General features: G+C 38.0%; 1 protein-coding gene across 1 annotated transcript in view; it reads right to left on the bottom strand.

The window, feature by feature from the left end:
- Nucleotides 1-8,691: 8,691 nt before the first annotated feature.
- LOC124254568 (inositol polyphosphate 5-phosphatase OCRL-like) overlaps nt 8,692-19,591 on the bottom strand; it is a 57,541-nt gene continuing 46,641 nt past the window's right edge. The window contains exon 25 of the mRNA XM_046688394.1: nt 8,692-15,424. Coding sequence (XP_046544350.1) covers nt 15,279-15,424 — 146 coding nt within the window. The 3' untranslated portion in view covers nt 8,692-15,278. The remainder of the gene's footprint in view (nt 15,425-19,591) is intronic.

Here is a 19,591-nt window from a genome sequence, read left to right as displayed (position 1 = left end):
TGTAGAAGATAGCTTCATCATCCATGCAGGTGATCTTCATATCTACCTAGTTGATACTCATGCAAACGTAAATATACCTGATATTATAATCTATTTCCGATAAGGTATAATCAAATTAATATCGAGTTGGTAACCATATTTTATCGAGCAGTTGACAAGAGTGTCGGTTATGATTATCATAACCCCTGGCTTAATTAATAATGTCTGATTTGTTTGTCCTTCAACCTTGGCATGTCTTTATTGAGAAACACAAAAAAGTAATTCTTCATTTAAATGTGTTGAAGTTTTGATAATAGAAGTTATGTGCGTTTGTTTGTTTTTTAAATATCAACGGTAATACTTTGAAACGATTTCAGTTGAAAAAAATACAAAAAAAGGTTCAATAGAACTATACGACCAAAATGCAGCCAAACATTTAAATATATCATACAAACTTTATATATATTTGTTTGAATTATAACTTTTGTTCAAACTGTATCTAGCCCGCGTCGTAACTTCATAACACAATACCACGGCCTCAGTAACGATACGCACGACTATGATATCATATATGGAGATGAAAGTATGATCTACGTGATGAAAATATCCCCTACGTAGATGAAAATGTCTTCTATGTAGAGGAAAGTATCTTTTCGTAGATGAAAGTATCATGTACGTAGATGAAAGTATCTTGTACGTAGATGAAAGTATCTTGTACGTAGATGAAAGTATCTTGTACGTAGATGAAAGTATCTTCTTCACGTATGAAAGTATCTTCAACGTAGATGAAAGTATTATCTACGTAGACGATCTTCGTCACTGATGAAAGTATCTTGCACGTAGATGAAAGTATCTTGTACGTAGATGAAAGTATCTTCTTCACTTATGAAAGTATCTTCAACGTAGATGAAAGTATTATCTACGTAGTGATCTTCGTCACTGATGATAGTATCTTGTACGTAGATGAAAGTATCTTGTACGTAGATGAAAGTATATTGTACGTAGATGAAAGTATCTTGTACGTAGATGAAAGTATCTTGTACGTAGATGAAAGTATCTTGTACGTAGATGAAAGTATCTTGTAGATGAAAGTATCGTAGATGAAGTAACGTAGATATCTTGTACGTAGATGAAAGTATCTTGTCACGTAGATGAAAGTATCTTGCACGTAGATGAAAGTATCTTGTACGTAGATGAAAGTATCTTGTACGTAGATGAAAGTATATCGTAGATGAAGTAGTATCTTGCACGTAGATGAAAGTAGATGAACGTAGATGAAAGTATCTTGTACGTAGATGAAAGTATCTTGTACGTAGATGAAAGTATCTTGCACGTAGATGAAAGTATCTTCAACGTAGATGAAAGTATTATCTACGTAGTGATCTTCGTCACTGATGATAGTATCTTGTACGTAGATGATAGTATCTTGTACGTAGATGAAAGTATCTTGTACGTAGATGAAAGTATCTTGTACGTAGATGACAGTATCTTGCACGTAGATGAAAGTATCTTGTACGTAGATGAAAGTATCTTGCACGTAGATGAAAGTATATTGTACGTGGATGAAAGTATCTTGTACGTAGATGAAAGTATCTTCTTGATGAAGTATCTTACGTAGATGATCTTCGTCAGATGAAAGTATCTTCAACGTAGAGAAAAAGTATCTTGTACGTAGATGAAAGTATCCCGCACGTAGATGAAAGTATCTTGTACATGTACGTAGATGAAAGTATCTTCTTCACGTAGATGATGGAAGTATTATCTATGTAGATGAAAGTATTATCTACGTAGTATGAAAGATATACATTACGTAGATGAGGGTATCTTCTTCACTGATGAAAGAATTATACGATGGAAGTATTATCGACGAAGATATACGTAGATAAAAGTATCTTATACGTAGATGATGAGAGTATCCAATAACGTAGATGAAAGTATCTTCTTCGTGATGAAAGTATTATCTACGTAGATGATCTTCGTCACTGATGAAAGTATCTTGCACGTAGATGAAAGTATCTTGTACGTAGATGAAAGTATCTTGCACGTAGATGAAAGTATCTTCTTCAGTTATGAAAGTATCTTCAACGTAGATGAAAGTATCTTGCACGTAGATGAAAGTATCTTATACGTAGATGAAAGTATCTTCAACGTAGATGAAAGTATATTGTACGTAGATGAAAGTATCTTCTTCAGTGATGAAAGTATTATCTACGTAGATGATAAGAACGTGTAGACTGTGCTGCGAGCTGTGGTACTAATAGGCTTCCATACATGCATGCGTTATCAGTTTAATCCACATGATTGTATTCAAGGCCATCTTATCTTCATTGTACACTACATCCTGTTGTCAGCTACCTCTGTAGTCAATATTGTGGTGGACACTGAGAGTCTATAGATCGATTGCTCACGGGTCGATGGTTTTAAGCCCTACACTATTTACAAACAGGAAAACAGGCAGGAAAAGTCACGCTATGTTCCCAGTCTGTGGGGTATGTTTACTGTAACGATATGCATGTGAACTTCGTTATAGCGGTATCTGTGACACGTTGACTATAACGGTATGTCTGTCAACTTCACTATAACACATATGGTTGGTTTGTTGTTTAACGCCGCACCCAGCAATATTCCAGCTATGTGGCAGCGGTCTGTAAATAATCGAGTCTGGACCAGACAATCCAGTGATCAACAGCATCATCATCGATCTAAATGTGTCAACCAAGTCAGCGAGCCTGGTCATCACATCCCTTTAGTCGCCTCTTACCACAAGCATGGGTTGCTGAAGATCAATTCTAACCGGATCTTCATTTATAACGCAAGTGAGAAACGCTCTATACTAAATCGAACAGCACAATTAAGCATGGGTTGCTGAAGATCGTTAATTACGACAAGCTAATTCTAACAGAAGGTGCACCTTATATACCTATTACCGTAGCGATCACAGAGTACGTAATATTTCATAAAAATAACAACCTTTGGATGCAGTTGTGTTGAACTGGTTATCAGTCATTTGGTATATCAGAGTAATGGAGCATACTGAAATAAAATAGTGAGAGTGAGTTAAGTTTTACGCCGCACTCAGCAATATTCCAGCTATAAGGCAGCGGTCTGTAAATAATCGAATCGGGACCAGACAATCAAGTGATCAACAGCATCATCATCGATCTACGACATGTGTCAACCAAGTCAGCGAGCCTGATCATCACAACCCTTTAGTCGCCTCTTACCACAAGCATGGGTTGCTGAAGATCAATTCTAACACGGACAAGCATGAGAAACGCTTCGGAAGATGGGAACCGATGACATGTCTAACAGTCAGGATCTTCCGATCCCGTTAGTCGCCTTTATAACAAGCATGGGTTCGGAAAATCAATTCTAACACGGATCGCGGGTTTATACTGCTATAGCTAAATATGTGACATCACTAAAGCATATGAGGGATACGTTTACTATAATGATAAGCAGTCTTCCTCCTGATGGTTTAAATATCTTCCCTAATAGAAAAGACGAGATCTTCATTTGTATAATGCTTGCTGGACACGTTCCTTCTTCCAGTACAGGGGCGGTGGGGTGGTTAAAGCGTTGGTTTTCACGCCGAAGACCCGAGTTAAATCCATGGGCACAATGGTGACTACAAAGGATTTTCAATGATTTTCAAACAAGTCATGCATTTAAGCATATGTTATATTTGGGATTTCACATTTAACATATGTTTTATTAGTAAAGTACAGATTCTAGTACAGTCACAGTCATGCATTGTAGCCATGGCGACAATAGACTTTGCACTGGTGCTCGTGCAACAACACACGTTTAGTGCGATTTCTCACGACGTTTGGTCATGATAATTTCTCACTCGGTTGTTGCCTTTAATATTCGTTCGTCATCTTCCTTGACTAGTATCTTATCCCATTTGCTTTGGGGTTTGTTGGGAGTACGTAATGAGTGAGTGTGTGAGACTGTGAGTTTAGTTTTACGCCGCTTTTAGCAATAATCCAGCAATATCACAGCGGGGACACCAGAAATTGGCTGCGCACATTGTGCATATGTGGGAATCAATCCCGGGTCTTCGGCATGACGAGCGAACGCCTTAACCACAAGGCTAACCCACCGTCCCGAGTACGTAATGAGTTTTAGGTAAAAAATGGTATATTTCCCCAGTGCAGGGCGTTGCTTTGATAAGGACTCAGTGATCAGTGCATTTCTCCGGCGCATGGCGAAACATTCACAGGGGCTTCTAAATACACAGTACATTTTCCTGGTGCGCATCATTTCCTGGTCACTCAATAACCTACTTGAAAGAGAAACTGTTATATCTATAAACCAGTAAAAGTGGAGAAATTAACAATAAAAAAAGACAATTTTAGGGGCGTGGCTACCATTATTAGAAAAAGCCTGGGCTTACACATGGTTTTGCTATCAAAGCTGGGCAAGAAGTCAATACTATCTAAATGTAAAGCTTTGCAACCTATCGGGCTTACACGAAAATAATGGTTTGCTACGCGCCTGAATTTGTTTGCCTTACATAGAGCACTGTCTGCCTTACCACTTACCCATCTTCCTTGATTGGCAATTTGTATTATTTGTTCGATGCTCATGACGTTGATCACCGTTTGTCTGGTCCAGACTTGTATTATTTATATACATGTAGCTAGAATATTGCTGAGTGCGGCGTAAAACAATCTTTTTGTGTGTTTGTTTTAGAGTACGGAATACGTTTTAGGTAAGCTGATCCAGATTGCAGATTGACAGAGGGATGATGGTGAAAAACTTTTACAGTTTTCCGAGCTGAACTTGCCAGGCGTACATTGGGCAACATCTGACGGATTGTCTGACAGGCTGCTCTGGTAGCCAATTTACAAAGCAACTGTATTTTTTGGTTTGGTTTTTATCATGTATAACAGACACTGATTCCGGGACAACTGAATGTCAGAGACAAAGCTCACGGGTTTTTATGAAATTTTCATTAGAATAACAATTTACGCAATACGGCATCTCCTCTTGAGATAGGGATGTATATGTACAAAATCCATTTTGAATCCGAGAAAAAGTTGAAAATAATTGAGTACCTGACAGCTATTCAATCATTTCTACTTCTCGATTGAGCAAAAAAGTGCTATCTTTCTTCCCCATTACACCAACAGAGATGACAGTTGAAGTGCGGGAAATGAAACGAGCTCTTGATAATGCTAATTCAAGGAGGGCTAAGGAAAAAAACAACAGCAAAAACGGCTCGGACAGGTTTGCGGGAACTATGGATTCCTGTCGATAATGCCGTGATGCTCCCATGGTCAACAGGCTGTGTAAAGTATGGCGTATTCTATAATTGGAGGTCCGTGACGATCGGGAGGTTAGAATTGATCTTCATTAACCCATGCTTGTCGTAAGAGGCGACTAACACGATCGGGTGGTCAGGCTAGCTATTCTCGAAACGTTCGTAGCCCTACGAACTTCTTAAGCCCATTCTTAACACATTGGCTACGATCAAAGTTAAGAATTCTTAGGGTTACGAACGTTTCGAGAATAAGGAGGTCAGGTTCGCTGACATTCTGACACATGTCATCGTATCTCAGTTGTTTAGATCAGTGCTCATGCTATTGATCAGTGGATTGTCTGGCGCAGACTCGATTATTTACAGACCGCCATTTAGCTGGAGTGCGGCGTAAAACTAAACTCACTCGCTATAACTGGAACACAGTGGCCCAACTGCCTGTTGTAGTGTAAAGTATGTTTGACATGGGTTTGAAGACAAGGATGGCCATGATTGTGGTTAATGAACCCTGGGCAATATATTTTCCCCAGGTTGGAACAGTATATCCGGCGGATTGTCCTTGTATGAAGATATATTGTGTTTGTGGGTGGAGGGACGGGTTATTGTCGTCTATTGTTGGAGGCGACTAAATTGGACAGATGACTGTACGGAGTGCCATCGTGCCTGGTCGTTGCTCATGTTCCCAACAACGTTTATGTCTGACCATAATAAATAAAACAAATACAATAAGAAAAAGAAATCACCATTGTTAGAGCGTTGTGATCAATAGGAACATTACTTACTGCGGCACAATTTGCAAAGCAGAGTTGCATCCCATAGCAGTGCTAGGATCCTGGTCATGAGTTCTAATTTGGTTTCACCAAAGAGGTAAACAAAGCAAAACCGAAATAAAATTAATTGGTTGTATTTCCCCGTTGAAGGGCGCTGTTTCCACAAGGGCTTTCTCGAGAATATTTCATTTTCCCATTTGAAAAGGGCTTTCGGGTGAATTACATTTCCCGAATATAGGACAAGGAAGGGATGCAGAACAAGGATTGACAGCCTACTGTCTGTTTAAGACATCAAATCTTACTTTCGGTTTTACATTTAATGCATACAATTTCCCTCAACACATTTATTGGTAGAGTGGTCCATAACATATGGCAATGAAGGGGGAAATTTGATAAAAAGCTTAAGTTGTCAGTCAGTGTGTTGACAGTAATACTTCAAAGTAAACCATCAATGTGAGGTTTCAAGTATTGAATTGAGAGCTACCGAGATATACATGTACATAAATAAACCCACAGAACTCTTACAAAACCAAATCATGTCATTCCAGAAAAATGAATGCTCCCTGTGTGATACAAAATGCATTGGCAGGTATGGTAAGGTGGAAAGATCATGAGAATTTCACACCATTTGTTAAACCACTCAAAACATTCTCGTCAGTCAGATTATTCCTGAAAATCTACAAACAGTCCTTTTCGTTCACACCATTGTAAACACCTGTTGCCTTCAATTCATTTCAGTGATCCAATCATATTATTTGTACTTCTATTTTGCTTTTGAGGTCGTTTAACGATTGGATTTGCTTGTTTATTTGATGTTTGTAGAAATATTATAGAATTTTGTAAATAATTGAGTATGAACCACAGAAACCACTGATCAAATCCATGAGCATCAATCTATGCAATTGGGATACGATGACATGCATCAACCAGCTAGCCTGACCATTTAGTCATCTATTACCACAAGCATTGGTTGCTGAAAAACAATTTTGACCTGGATCTTCAGTGTGGGCTCCAGTTTGGTAATACTATCTGTTAAAGTGTAATATTAGCAAATTACTGTAATTTGGAGAAAATACAACAAAGTAAAATTTTCAAGCTTATCTTCACTTTAATAATGCACATAATAATAAACCATTTACAACATATGAACATAAAGTAACATAATGCAGTACAACTGAGTACCTATAACAAGTGCCATTTGTATGCAAAGCATGGCATCACTTCACAATGTGTCCGTTTTGCACATTCACAGTTTTCACTTACAGTCAGTATCATGTTCAGTGTTATCTGGGGAAGTTAGTATAACTGGTTTAGTATACATTCTGTTTCACATTCAGATATAACTCTGTAGCTTGCATGGTTCCTGTGGGGGCAGTGGGGTAGCCTAGTGGTTAAAGCGTTGGCTCGTCACACGCAGAAGACCCGGGTTCGAATCCCCACATGGGTACAATGTGTGAAGCCCATTTCTGGTGTCCCCTGCCGTGATGTTGCTGGAATATTGCTAAAAGCGGCGTAAAAACCAAATTCAGTCTGTCAGTCATGGTTCCTGTGGGGTTACTGAAAGGAAAGGCCCACAATGCCACATATTTTGAATGGTGATCGGAAAGAAAGTCACAGGGAAAAAAGTCACGGACAAAAAGTCACAAATTTGGCTAGGAAAAAATGTCACAGGAGAAAAAGTCACAAGAGTGATTGTGTGGCTGTCCAATCTGACTTTTTATCTATGACTTTTTTCCAGTGACTTTCTTTCCTACATTCAATTGGATCTGGAACGACTGGGTGGTTACAATGAAAGATCTAGCTGACTGGGAGTCACTGTGCCCTGACAGCATGGATTGGTGTTCATGCTGTCAACCACTGTTTTGTCTGGCACAGATGTATGTTGTTTTCACAGCTTCAACCACTAGAAGCAGCTCATTCTTGGCACATCTGACATAGGCCCGTGTATAAAAATGCAGATTAATTTGTCATGTGTGCAGTAGTAGGAGGGAAAGGGTTAGATGTAGTGCCCCTTTGTCTGTCTGCTTGCAGGACCATATTAATCGGGTCTCTGACATTTACAAATTATTTGAAACCCACAAGCAGATATAGGAACAATCTAGAAACAGGGGGAACTTTATTATAGGTTCCTTGCATATCTATGACTGACTGAGTAACATTTTACACTTTTAGCAAAATTCCAGCAAGATTTTGAAATCAGAAATGCTCTTCACATATTGTACCCATGGGGGAATCAAACTCAGGTCTTCAGCATTCCTGAACGCTTAAACCACTGGGCTAAGCCAGTGCCCTGTATGTCAACTGCAGACCTGCAATGAATTTCAGAACCTTAGATGAATGGGTCACTGTGCCCCTAGCATGTCTAGACAAAACTCATGGGAATCAGGGTGAGAGATCATCTATGTAATAATGCATGACTGTGTAACATTACACCCGTCCAGAGACTATATACCGTATTTGATCTCGGACCAGTCATGCCAGTTTCTCAAGGTTAACAAAGACTGGCTTGATCAGGCTAATAGTGTACAACTGACTTATCTGTAAAATACCTTGGGAAAGTGTTCATATCCGGATACACATCTCTGATATTCCAGGACAGGTATGGTGGCCAAATTGTGATCTCTAGAGATCAAATTTCAAATCTGTTTTAACAATTCCCAGTAAATGAAAACTGGCAACACTGTCATTTCTTTACTGACTTTTACAACAGTTACAGTTATGAACCATTATCAGTGCCTTGTTTGAGTGGCATTTAGAAGTTGGTGTGATGAACAATGAGGATAGTTCTATGGATATACAACTTCTTTGATATAATATGAGCGACGTTTCGGTGTAGCTACTAACATTTGCTTGATAACAATGTTAGTAGCTACACTGAAACGTCGCTCATATTATATTAAAGAAGTTGTATATCCATAGAACTCTCCTCGATGTTCATTATCAGTGCAGAAATTAAAATATAAAAGACACTCTCTGTGCCTAATATCTGATTAGATAAGTCATACATTTATTCTTTATCTCTAACTATATCAGATAATGGCATGTGGCAACACAAATGCTTAAAGAGTGAAGAAACAGAATGATGTACGGACTCTCCAAGTTCATGGAATCTATGCACAACAATTTGAGCAACATATGTAAGGACAAAATACCACTGGTAACTTTTCATTCACAATTACCCGGATGTTTCGCTGTAGAATTCCTAGATGAGTCAGAGACACCTACAGCACGTCAGAGAGGCCTTCAACATTTTTCAGTTCAGAAAGAAACAGATGGTCTGGAAACATAACACTGTGTTTGCATGCCAGGAAAACCTTCACTTTTACCGGAATACTTGACAGCCTTAAATAAAGGTAGTTAATTCTTGCCTTGCAATCAGTGTGTGAAATAGCCACTGGCCCACTAGCCCATGGCTAGTAAAAAGCCAATTGGGCCAGTGAATCTCGACAGTCACTGGCCCGAATGGCTAGTGAATGTTCATGGGTCATTTTGTTAACATATCACACTCTCTGACTTGTTAAGTTATAATACACTTTTATCTCATGCAAGATTATGGCCTGATAAAAATGTCCATCATATTAGCATCTTACCTTTGTGTAATCCTTTGCTTAGTTTTTACATTCACATTTCGGACTAGTGAATTATTTTCTGACCTAGTAACTTTCAGGCATAGCTACCCCAACTGGCTAGCACAAGTTGGAAACTATTTTGCACACTGCTTGCAATACACATGCATATTTTGACCAGACATTTGTTGAAGCAAATACCACTAATTTTAACAGTTGTAAAGTCACACTCATTTTTTAAATGGTGCATATACTGATGGTTAAAAGTTAAGCAACTATCAGTGTACTTGTTCATTTATTGAAATTTCCTGTACCATATTAGCAGGTGGCCATGAAAGTGTACTGTTCGTTCGGTAAACAGTAAACCACTTCTGACAACATAACAACAACCATGACAACAAAAGCAATAATAAAGATAAATAACAACACTGTTTCGCTCCCAAAAGATGCAACCATTGTCAAAATGTAGAAAATCAAGTAAATTTTCAAACAATTCCCTTATATTCTCAAAGGATGAAAACCCACTTCACTTTCTTCAGTGGAAAATGAAAACACTGGAATTAAGCATGAAGATGCATTACTATTTACCATCAGTATAAAGGTCTGAGGTATTGAGATCCGCTTAAGCTTGCTGCACACTGGTCATATTTAAATTACAATTTAGCTTTTATAAAACAAAGTCATACCCTTCTAAAGCACACAAGCCCAGATAGCTCTCACACACTTAACACTTATCTAAACTGACCATTCACTAAGTATATCCACTGAAATACATATACACAATCAAATCTGTAAAATACATATGATCTTAGAATTCATTAATGTCATATTATTTCATCATTTACTGAATAAAAATCATAATATGCAACTGAGTTATTAAGAGAAATCACACACATCTTGCACACAATGGCGGAAACGTAGGGCCCTGTTTCATGAAGTTGTTGCTGTGCTTCGTCTACCACTCTGACCTAAACATTGGACTTATGACACTTGTAGCACTCAACTGCTTTGTGAAACTGGGACAGAACATTTACAATTTCCTCCTAGGGCAATAAATATTGACTATAAACAGTATGGGCTATTTACAATATATTTACAGAAGTTTTGTCGAAAATATTCCATACTGAAATGACACAAAGGCACACAACATCACAAAGGTGCTACAAGCACTCAATTTGTATCCTACTGTTACAGCAGGATCTTGGTCAATATGCCTTAACTATGAAAGTATTACACAATGTTTCCTTAAGAAAAAATAATGATACCTGAATCTGCTTCTGATTACTGTGAGTGTGTGAGTTGAGTTTTACGCCGCTTTCAGCAATATTCCAGCAATATCACGGCAGGGGACGCCAGACATGTGTTTCACACATTGTACCCATGTGGGGAATCGAACCTGGGTCTACGGCGTGACGAGCGGAGACTTTAATCATTAGTCTACCCACCGCCCTTCTGATTACAATGGACATCAGATATCACAATTTGATCACCAGAAATTCTCACAAAAGATTTGTATCTGGTGGTCTTGATGAAGAATTGTTTAAAAAATATTAAGTTCAGTCAAATCCAGTATATTCCCCTGTTTTGTATCAATATGTTACAGACGAAGGAACTTTATGATAAAAGTACTTTCAATTTAAACAATTCAGAGAAAATGGCAATGCCATATAAAATTTGAAATGAAAGGTCTTCAAAATTGAACAAACCTGTTTCCAAAGACTTACAACTACAAAATCTCTTAAAATAACTACATTTCCTCAATCCAATATTACCTAGTCAAAGTCATAATTCTAAAATTATAAATAATCCAGATGTGGAGACACAAACCTAGACAATAAAAATAACACTGAATCATATTGGAAAAACAAAATGAAACCACTGAAATCTATATGACCATCAAATAGTCAAAGTGAATGGGTCAAACATACCTTTTACATTCTAACAAAGAATGGTGTATATTGCCTAGCGTAATGAGTTGGATGGTAACAACTGAAGTACAAGGATATATTATATTTCATTCGAAAATTCTTTCAAGCTTCACATTCAAAATTCTGAATCTGGATGCCATTTTTTATGAACTCAAGCATAATCATCTGGCTCCTATCTTTTCAAGAGGAACTACAAAATGGTAATTTTAAAAAAATGAATACAAATTGTAGTTGCAATGGTAGATATCATCATGTTTTATTGTCTGTGTAAAAACGGAAGCAATCTGTCAGAATCCATGTTGTTTCACCAGTGATGTGGACCAGACAGTTGGTTCATTTTTATCTACTCTAATAAATACCATACCTCTCATGTAAAGGACGGACATATCACAAATATATTTTATATATTTTCGAAGCAAACCGAAGATGAGGGCGGGAAGAAAACAAAAATGTCGGTATTGAGTTAGGCAGGGATTCATCTTGGATGACCCTGGAGGGCAAATTGGGACTTAATTGTTATTGTCTTCAAAATTGGGACTTTCTTTTTTAACCACATTCAGAGTTATTTTACCATCGTGAATGATGTGAAGCTGGGACTAGATTTTCGATGCTCTCTTAGCGCTAAGATCAGTGTAAGAGCCATACATTAACATTAACTTACGACTATCGTAGTGTTAAGAGAGCTTCCGAAAATCTAGGCCCTGGGATTTAAAGTCTCTTCAACATGAACTGTTATCAGCGACATAGCCACAACATTAGATATAACTATATCAACATGAGTTTTGAAAATATTTAATTCCAATTTGTAACTTTAACATTTGCTGCAGATTTGGCTGAATGTTAGCCTCTGATTGGGTAGAAATAAACCCCAGTTTTGGTATCATTTTCCTTACTATTAATCTTGTAGACAAAATATTTCAATATACAATAAGATGTTATTAATTATTTCTAAATGCATTTATATTGTTTTGTCGTAAAAAGGACAGCTTCATCCTACCACAAGAAAAACATTGATATGATCAGTGGCTGATTTGGATTAAACATGAATGCTGCTAACACAAAGATATGCTTCCAGTGTCACACACAGCACTTGTAACCTACACAAAAGCTTGATAATCATCGCACGATAGATCTGAATTTCTCTCGGTTGACACATCAGTAACAAAAATTCACAAAATCAGTTTAGCACATTTCTTGCACCCCAAATACCACAGCAGATCTATATTCCAAATAACAAACAACTGAGAGATGTTCATGTACAGGTAGTTATCATGTTTAAGTACTGCCTCGCTGAATGATGATGTCAATATGGTCACTGATATTTATTGGAGGGTAAAGTTCAGTGATCTTTCAAGAGGAACAAACGTTGACAGCAATGATTTAAATCAGCTGGAAGCACAGAAGCTCACCTTTGTTGAATAAAATTTTGAGAGTTGAGATATTAAAAAAATATTATAAGCTCTCTGAGACAAATATTTTTTCGCTGAATCAAAAAATTTACTGACATTACCAATTTGCTATTTTTGTGTGTGGATACTGTCGTGACTTGCTCAAAAAACCTATAGACTGGACTCAGGCTCTACACTGAAGACTAGAAACATTTTGAATAACAGAATATTTTTAATATATCTATTTCATGGTTTGTTGCTGAAGTGAACATTGCTATTTTGCATGTTTACAGATTGTTTGGAGGAATGGTCTGATAGACAGGTTATGACATTATGGTCTGAAGAAGAAAAAAACATCTGCATAATTACAAACATTGTAGACAAGATTGCCATTTTTATTCAAGCCTGTCTGACTGAATATGTCACCCTATCATCACAATGTTGACGTATTTACAATATAAAACAGCTCAAAAGCCACCTATACAAATTGACATGAAACAAATTCCTGTTTCTATATGAAACAATATTGAAGTTGTTAACCATATAAAACTTCACATTCTACCAACTTCTATCAAGGACTGCACTCTATACAAATGTCATGGCAACTACACATTGAAACCACTTGTTTTCATTTACAGAAAAAATAAGTTTAGGAACCACCATCACGTGAAATACTTTTTGCTTGGTTTTACAAAAAAATCAACATAATTTGACAACCAGTTGCGTTTGGGCAAAACAATTCACCACCAAAGAATGATATTCTTATCTTGGAATGTAAAGCCTGTTTAAACAAGAAAACAATGTAGAGATTATTTATGACTATTTGTGGCTCTCTATAACATGTTTGTTTTGTTTCCCTAAAAACTTCAAATACCAAACACACAAAGCATAATTTACATAATTATTTGTATTATGCACATTTATAATATCACAGAAATTGACATTGATACATGAAGAACTTTCACTGATTAACCAAGCTACATTATTACATTTTGTTTACCTTTGGGATAAAACACTCTGAAGTGACATTACTGAAAATAATAATATTTTGAGAGCAAGTTTATGTTTCGTAATTCTGTATGGTTTTGGCACACCATGGTTGGACTAGGGTCATGTCCTTGTGAAATGAAATGAATAAAACAAATTTGTTTTGATCACACTTTTTCATGCATATGTTTTACCAAAATAAAATATTAGAGAAACAATCATTATATTTCCCAATAAGGTTTTCACTGATAAAGCTGAGGGTGATTTCTTTGATCATTGAGATATAGAAATCAAATGTTTGTATCCATTTAAACAATTACCTGTATCAATTTAACTAGTTACCTGTATCCGTTCAACTGATTACCTGTAGTCATTTGAATCAGCTGTTTGTAATTTACAAAAAAATGTAAAAAAAGGCACACAAAAAACATACTTTTTGGTACAGCAGGAAGTATCAGTAAAATAAAACATGTTTTTTTTCATATGCTAATGATTTTGAATGGGCTGCAAATACACCAATGTTTTACTCACATAACTATCATAGAGTCAGACCATTTGATAGCATAACAAGAACAAGCGAACACTTTTTGTGAATTTGACTATTTTCTATTTTTTGAAGGAGCAAGAACACAGCCTTCCATTTTATCATTTTACTGGTGTTCAATAAGATACAGTGCTTATCTTTCCAAACTTACTAATCTGCCTAGTCGAGAGATCAAGCGCTCCAGGAAAGGAAAAATCCCATTGCACAGAAAACTAAAATCGATTCCTTAGAATACATCATAAAGGTGATGCTACTCAGGTACAACCCTGAACAAGTCTACTGAAAGGCCTTACTGAAGACGAATGCAACCCTGCTCACTCTTGCTAGTGTGAGGAAACACTGAGAATATTGGGGTCATGTGTTCAGACGGTGATCTTACAAACAAACGGCAGGGAACAATGGTGAGCATTTGAACTTTTACATAAAACAGACTTTGTGTTTGCAAAAACATCTAAAAAGTATGGTGTGTTGACATAATAAACTTCTATCAGAATATGCAAGAAAAACATTAACCATGGACATAAATCCCGAAACTCTGATCTTGCAATTTAATGCATCCTGAACAGTACATTCGACGATAGGTACTCACAATCTCTTCCTGCTTTTCTCTGTGAGAATGTGACTCATTTCTTCTTGAAAACATTACCATACACGCTCGTTCATGTAGAGGATGGCAAAGTCAAGTGATCTCGAGTGAGATGTGTAACAGTCAAACTGGAGTGCCTTGATTTTGTGCACCATATTCGAGGACATGTGCATTTTTCATAGTCAAAATCTTTGGTTTCAAATGAGAGAACAATTTGTAAGTGATAGTCAGTGATAGGTAACTGTGAGACTATTTGTACTCAATTCATTCATCATAATCATTGGTGAGAAAATGATACACAAATGCAGCCTTCTTAGCCTCTTCCAACCGTGCCTTTTCCCTGCGGGCTAAAGGTGACCCGACCTCCTTGCCTGGCCTTGTCCTCAGGAACACATTGCCGAACAGGGATGCTGAAATGACAAGAAAATTTATGGCTTAGTACTTGGCTGGTTGGTTTGTTGTTTAACACTGCACTCAGCAATAATTTGGTTATATGGTGGCGGTCTGTAAAAAATCGAGTCTGGACCAGACAATTCAGTAACCAACAGCATGGGCATCGATCTACTTAATTGGGATGCGATGACATGTGTCATCAGTGAGCCTGACCACCCTGTCCTGTTAAGTCACCTCTTATGACAAGCATGAGTTACTGAAGATCAATTCTAAACCAGATCTTCACAGGTTATGGCTTAGGAAACAACAAATGGGATTCACACATCACATTTCACCCACTGAGAACAAAACTCAGGCCTCAGCATTATGAGTGAATTCTTTAACCACTTGGCTACCCAACTGCCATGCACAGGAAATATATATTATACTGAAAACTCTATGAACTAACCAAACTTAACATCTATACATTATCCTGTATCTGTAAAAGTACAATGGCCCGAATCTCATCACCCAACTTTGATAATATATTGATGCCATTACGTCATACAAGTCTTCCATATTTGCTCAACTGATGCGAAACTCCCTGTGAACTCAATCAACTCTATCAACTCAATCAACATAAAGTCTCCTCTTTGTCTCCTTAATCAATTACACTTCCCAGAACTAAATGCCTTCAAATGTATTTCTTTGTTATTAGACAAACAGGTTCCTTCTTCATCTTCCAAGAAGTAATGAATTGGCAAGAGGAAAATTACTCTGGAACTGTTTCATGATTTTCAACTGTCTGGTGCAGCTTTCTTGTGAAATGAGGTAAAGAAAGCCGATCGAAGATCATTTATCAAATGAAATTTGTTTGGATGAGATCAATAACAAAGCCCCAGTCATTCTATCAGCTCATGAATCGCTCCTCTCTGTGTGTCCACATTGCATATTTTGCTCATCAACTTCAGTGAGTTCCACTCCCCTGTGAAGGTGTCTGAGGAGGGATGTCAATTGCAGTGCTGTCAATGTACATATCTACTGGCCAGTATACAAGTGAGATCAAACAGGGAGGATGTCAGCCATGTATGGAGTGGCTTCAAAGCAACATGAACCTACTGGGTGTGTGGAAGTAATGCTAGCTTTGAAATGAGGAAGCTGTTTCACATCAAATTATCATTATTTATAATCATCTCTGACAGTAGATGTTACATGGTGCATACACAGTGAGTGAGTGAGTGAGTGAGTGAGTGAGTGAGTGAGTGAGTGAGTGAGGGTGGGTGGGTGGGTGGGTTTATTTGGTGATTGGGTGAGTGGGTGGGTGGGTGGGTGGGTGAGTGAGTGAGGTGAGTACTTCTCACACCAGGAGTACTTCTGCCATATTGTGACTAGAGCATTTATTTATTTCATGCCACATGAAAATCAACCACTAATTAATCCCAGAATTAAATGTAAAACTGTCAAGAACACCTAAAATACATGGGAGTTACCATCTTCCTAGTGCTATGTTTGTTGTAAGCCTACGTTATACCACATAACATGCTTATAACCATGAGTAACCTTATTATATACATCTTGTCAAAAAGCATGCACCGCCAGATTTATAGTGAATAGCAAAACCATGTGGAATGTCTATTCCTCCTGTGGGATTGTGTGTGTTGCCACACAATCTGCATGTAGAATGGTTGCCATCTTAAATGGCACAAATTTGATGTGGGTTCACATGATCCTTATGCACACCTCATGGGTGCCAACATATTTAGCTATCTTTAGTTCCAATGATTCTGACTGAATGTGCTACCAATCTGAAGATCTTACTTTGTAAACAACAGTAAATGTGAAATGCTTGAGTGTGCCATACATGTACCAAACTGGGCTCTCATGTTGGGTATAATGGAACAGTGTTGAGTGAGTGAGTGAGTATGGTTTTACGCCGCTTTTAGCAATATTCCAGCAATATCATGGTGGGGGACACCATAAATGGGCTTCACACATTGTACCTATGTGGGGAATCAAACCCGGGCCTTCGGCGTGACGAGTGAATGCTTTAACCACTAGGCTACCCCACTGCCCCGGAACAGTGTTGAATGTTATTATGCTAATCACAGCCGTTTAATTTGCAAACAGAACATGACTGGACAGGAGACGGATCTGCTGAAACAATTCAGGTAAAACTGGTCTTCAGCAACCCATGCTTGTCGTAAGTGGCAATTAAAGGGATCGGGTGGCCAGGCTTGCTGACTTGATTGACACATGTCATCGTACCCTAATTGTGTAGATCGATGCTCATGATGTTGATCACTGGATTGTCTGGTCCAGACTCGATTATTTACAGACCTCCACAAAATAGCTGGAATATTGCTGAGTGTGGCGTAAAACTAAACTCACTCACTCAAGCAAACCAAACTTGAGAGACAGGGATACAGCTTATCAACAACACAACCAAACAGGAAACTGTGCCATTGGATGGAGGCTCTGACATAGGTTTGCTGTTACCATGACTGCAAGCTTCACTTGCTGAAGGTCCACGGGGCATTAAATGTACAATAGTACCAGCATACTATATTGTAGTGGTGGTCCGATTAATTGAAATAATCGAAGATTGGTCGCAGTGACTAAACGACCAAGCAATCGATCATGTTTTCTCATAATCAAACAAACAATTCTAGAACACTTGTTTTCATTAACAGTATTTTTCACTAGGTTGGTTTTGTCTGTTACATTTCATAAGCACTACAAGCTCGTTCCAAGTCATGATTGAATTTATCTTAAAGACTCTAAGAAATTTATGTTCCTCCATACTAGTCATCCTTTAAAGATGTGAAATTTTGCCAAAAAAACCCCAAAGAACTACATGGTTTTTCCTTATTTTTTTGTGCATTAACACATTCATAAATGACGCTAATTATAACCAATTATTTCGATGATTGATCGGTTGTAATGAACCAATCATCAATTATGAGATTTTAACCAATTCCCAACACTACTATATTGGATAGTAATGTTGTGCCACATTTTGATAACCACCTACTGGCTTCACATCCTGGGTTGGTGGATGACAATGCTCAACCCCATCAAGTACAATCTGTAACAGGTCATATTCAGAACAATACCACAAAGACACTGCCTAAGCCTGCATGAAGTCCAGATCTAAACCCAACAGACCACCGATGGGATCAGTTGGGATGCACAGTTAGAGCAAGGGACAATCCAGCACAGATGTTCATAACCTGACCCAAGCACTGCCTGAGGAATGGCAACAGATTCTCCAGTGTTTGGTCATGTGGAGGCGATTAGCTGATGTGCTCTGTGCAAGGGGAGGCAACTGGTGGCTACTGGCTACCGCGTCCCTATGACATGTATGAAGTTTCTATGACACATAGGCGGATCCAGAAGGGGTGCAGGGTGCGCACCCCCTTTGTTCTGAAATTTTATTAAATGACCATTGAAACTCGGGTGAAAATGAAATGTGCACCCTCCCTTTTCTCAATAGTATGCACCCCCTTTCTAAAATGCTGTATCTGCCCCTGTGACACTTCTGCCTAGTTCTATCTGGTTCATCACTGACAGCTTTAATGCCAACAATGCCAACATATATTCTTTATAACAGTCCTTGAAGTCACTGGCAACTTAATGTGTCTTTTTTATGAGAAAATGCACATTTTGTTATTTTTCTTCAAACGAAAAATTTGTTTGATGTTCAGTGACAAATGTTTCATTGTAGGAAGGAAATATTCCTTCCTGTCTCTAATTAGCCATCTCCTTTCTAATGGTAAAAAATATTGGTGGTGCGATACTTTTGATGAGGTGTGCAGTCATATTACATCCCAACAACACTATTATAACTTCAACCAATGCACTTCATTGCCAACAATACACATCGACACCCACCGCCTCTGTGGTGTAGTGGTTAGAGCGTCCGCCCGGAGAGCGGAAGGTCGCGGGTTCGATCCCCGACCGCGTCATACCAATAGATGTTAAAATATGATACTTGTTGGTGCCTGCCTGGCACTCGGCATTAATGGGTACAACAAGGACTGGTCGGCTTGGAGTCAGTATAATGTGTCTGAGTGGGGTATTCATGCTTCACTGCAGCATGGTATCTCAGTGGGCTAGCACTATAAAACCAGCTTCAGTCTGGGCTAGTACAAGCAGCCGCACATATACATACACACGCATGCACGTCGTCATATGAGCGAAATATT

Source organism: Haliotis rubra, unplaced genomic scaffold (genome assembly GCF_003918875.1).
Source record: "Haliotis rubra isolate DU_JTF1 unplaced genomic scaffold, ASM391887v1 Scf576, whole genome shotgun sequence".
Taxonomy (NCBI): Eukaryota; Metazoa; Mollusca; class Gastropoda; order Lepetellida; family Haliotidae; genus Haliotis; species Haliotis rubra.
The sequence above is the reverse complement of the archived record's forward strand: the minus strand, read 5'-3'. Positions and strand labels throughout refer to the sequence as shown.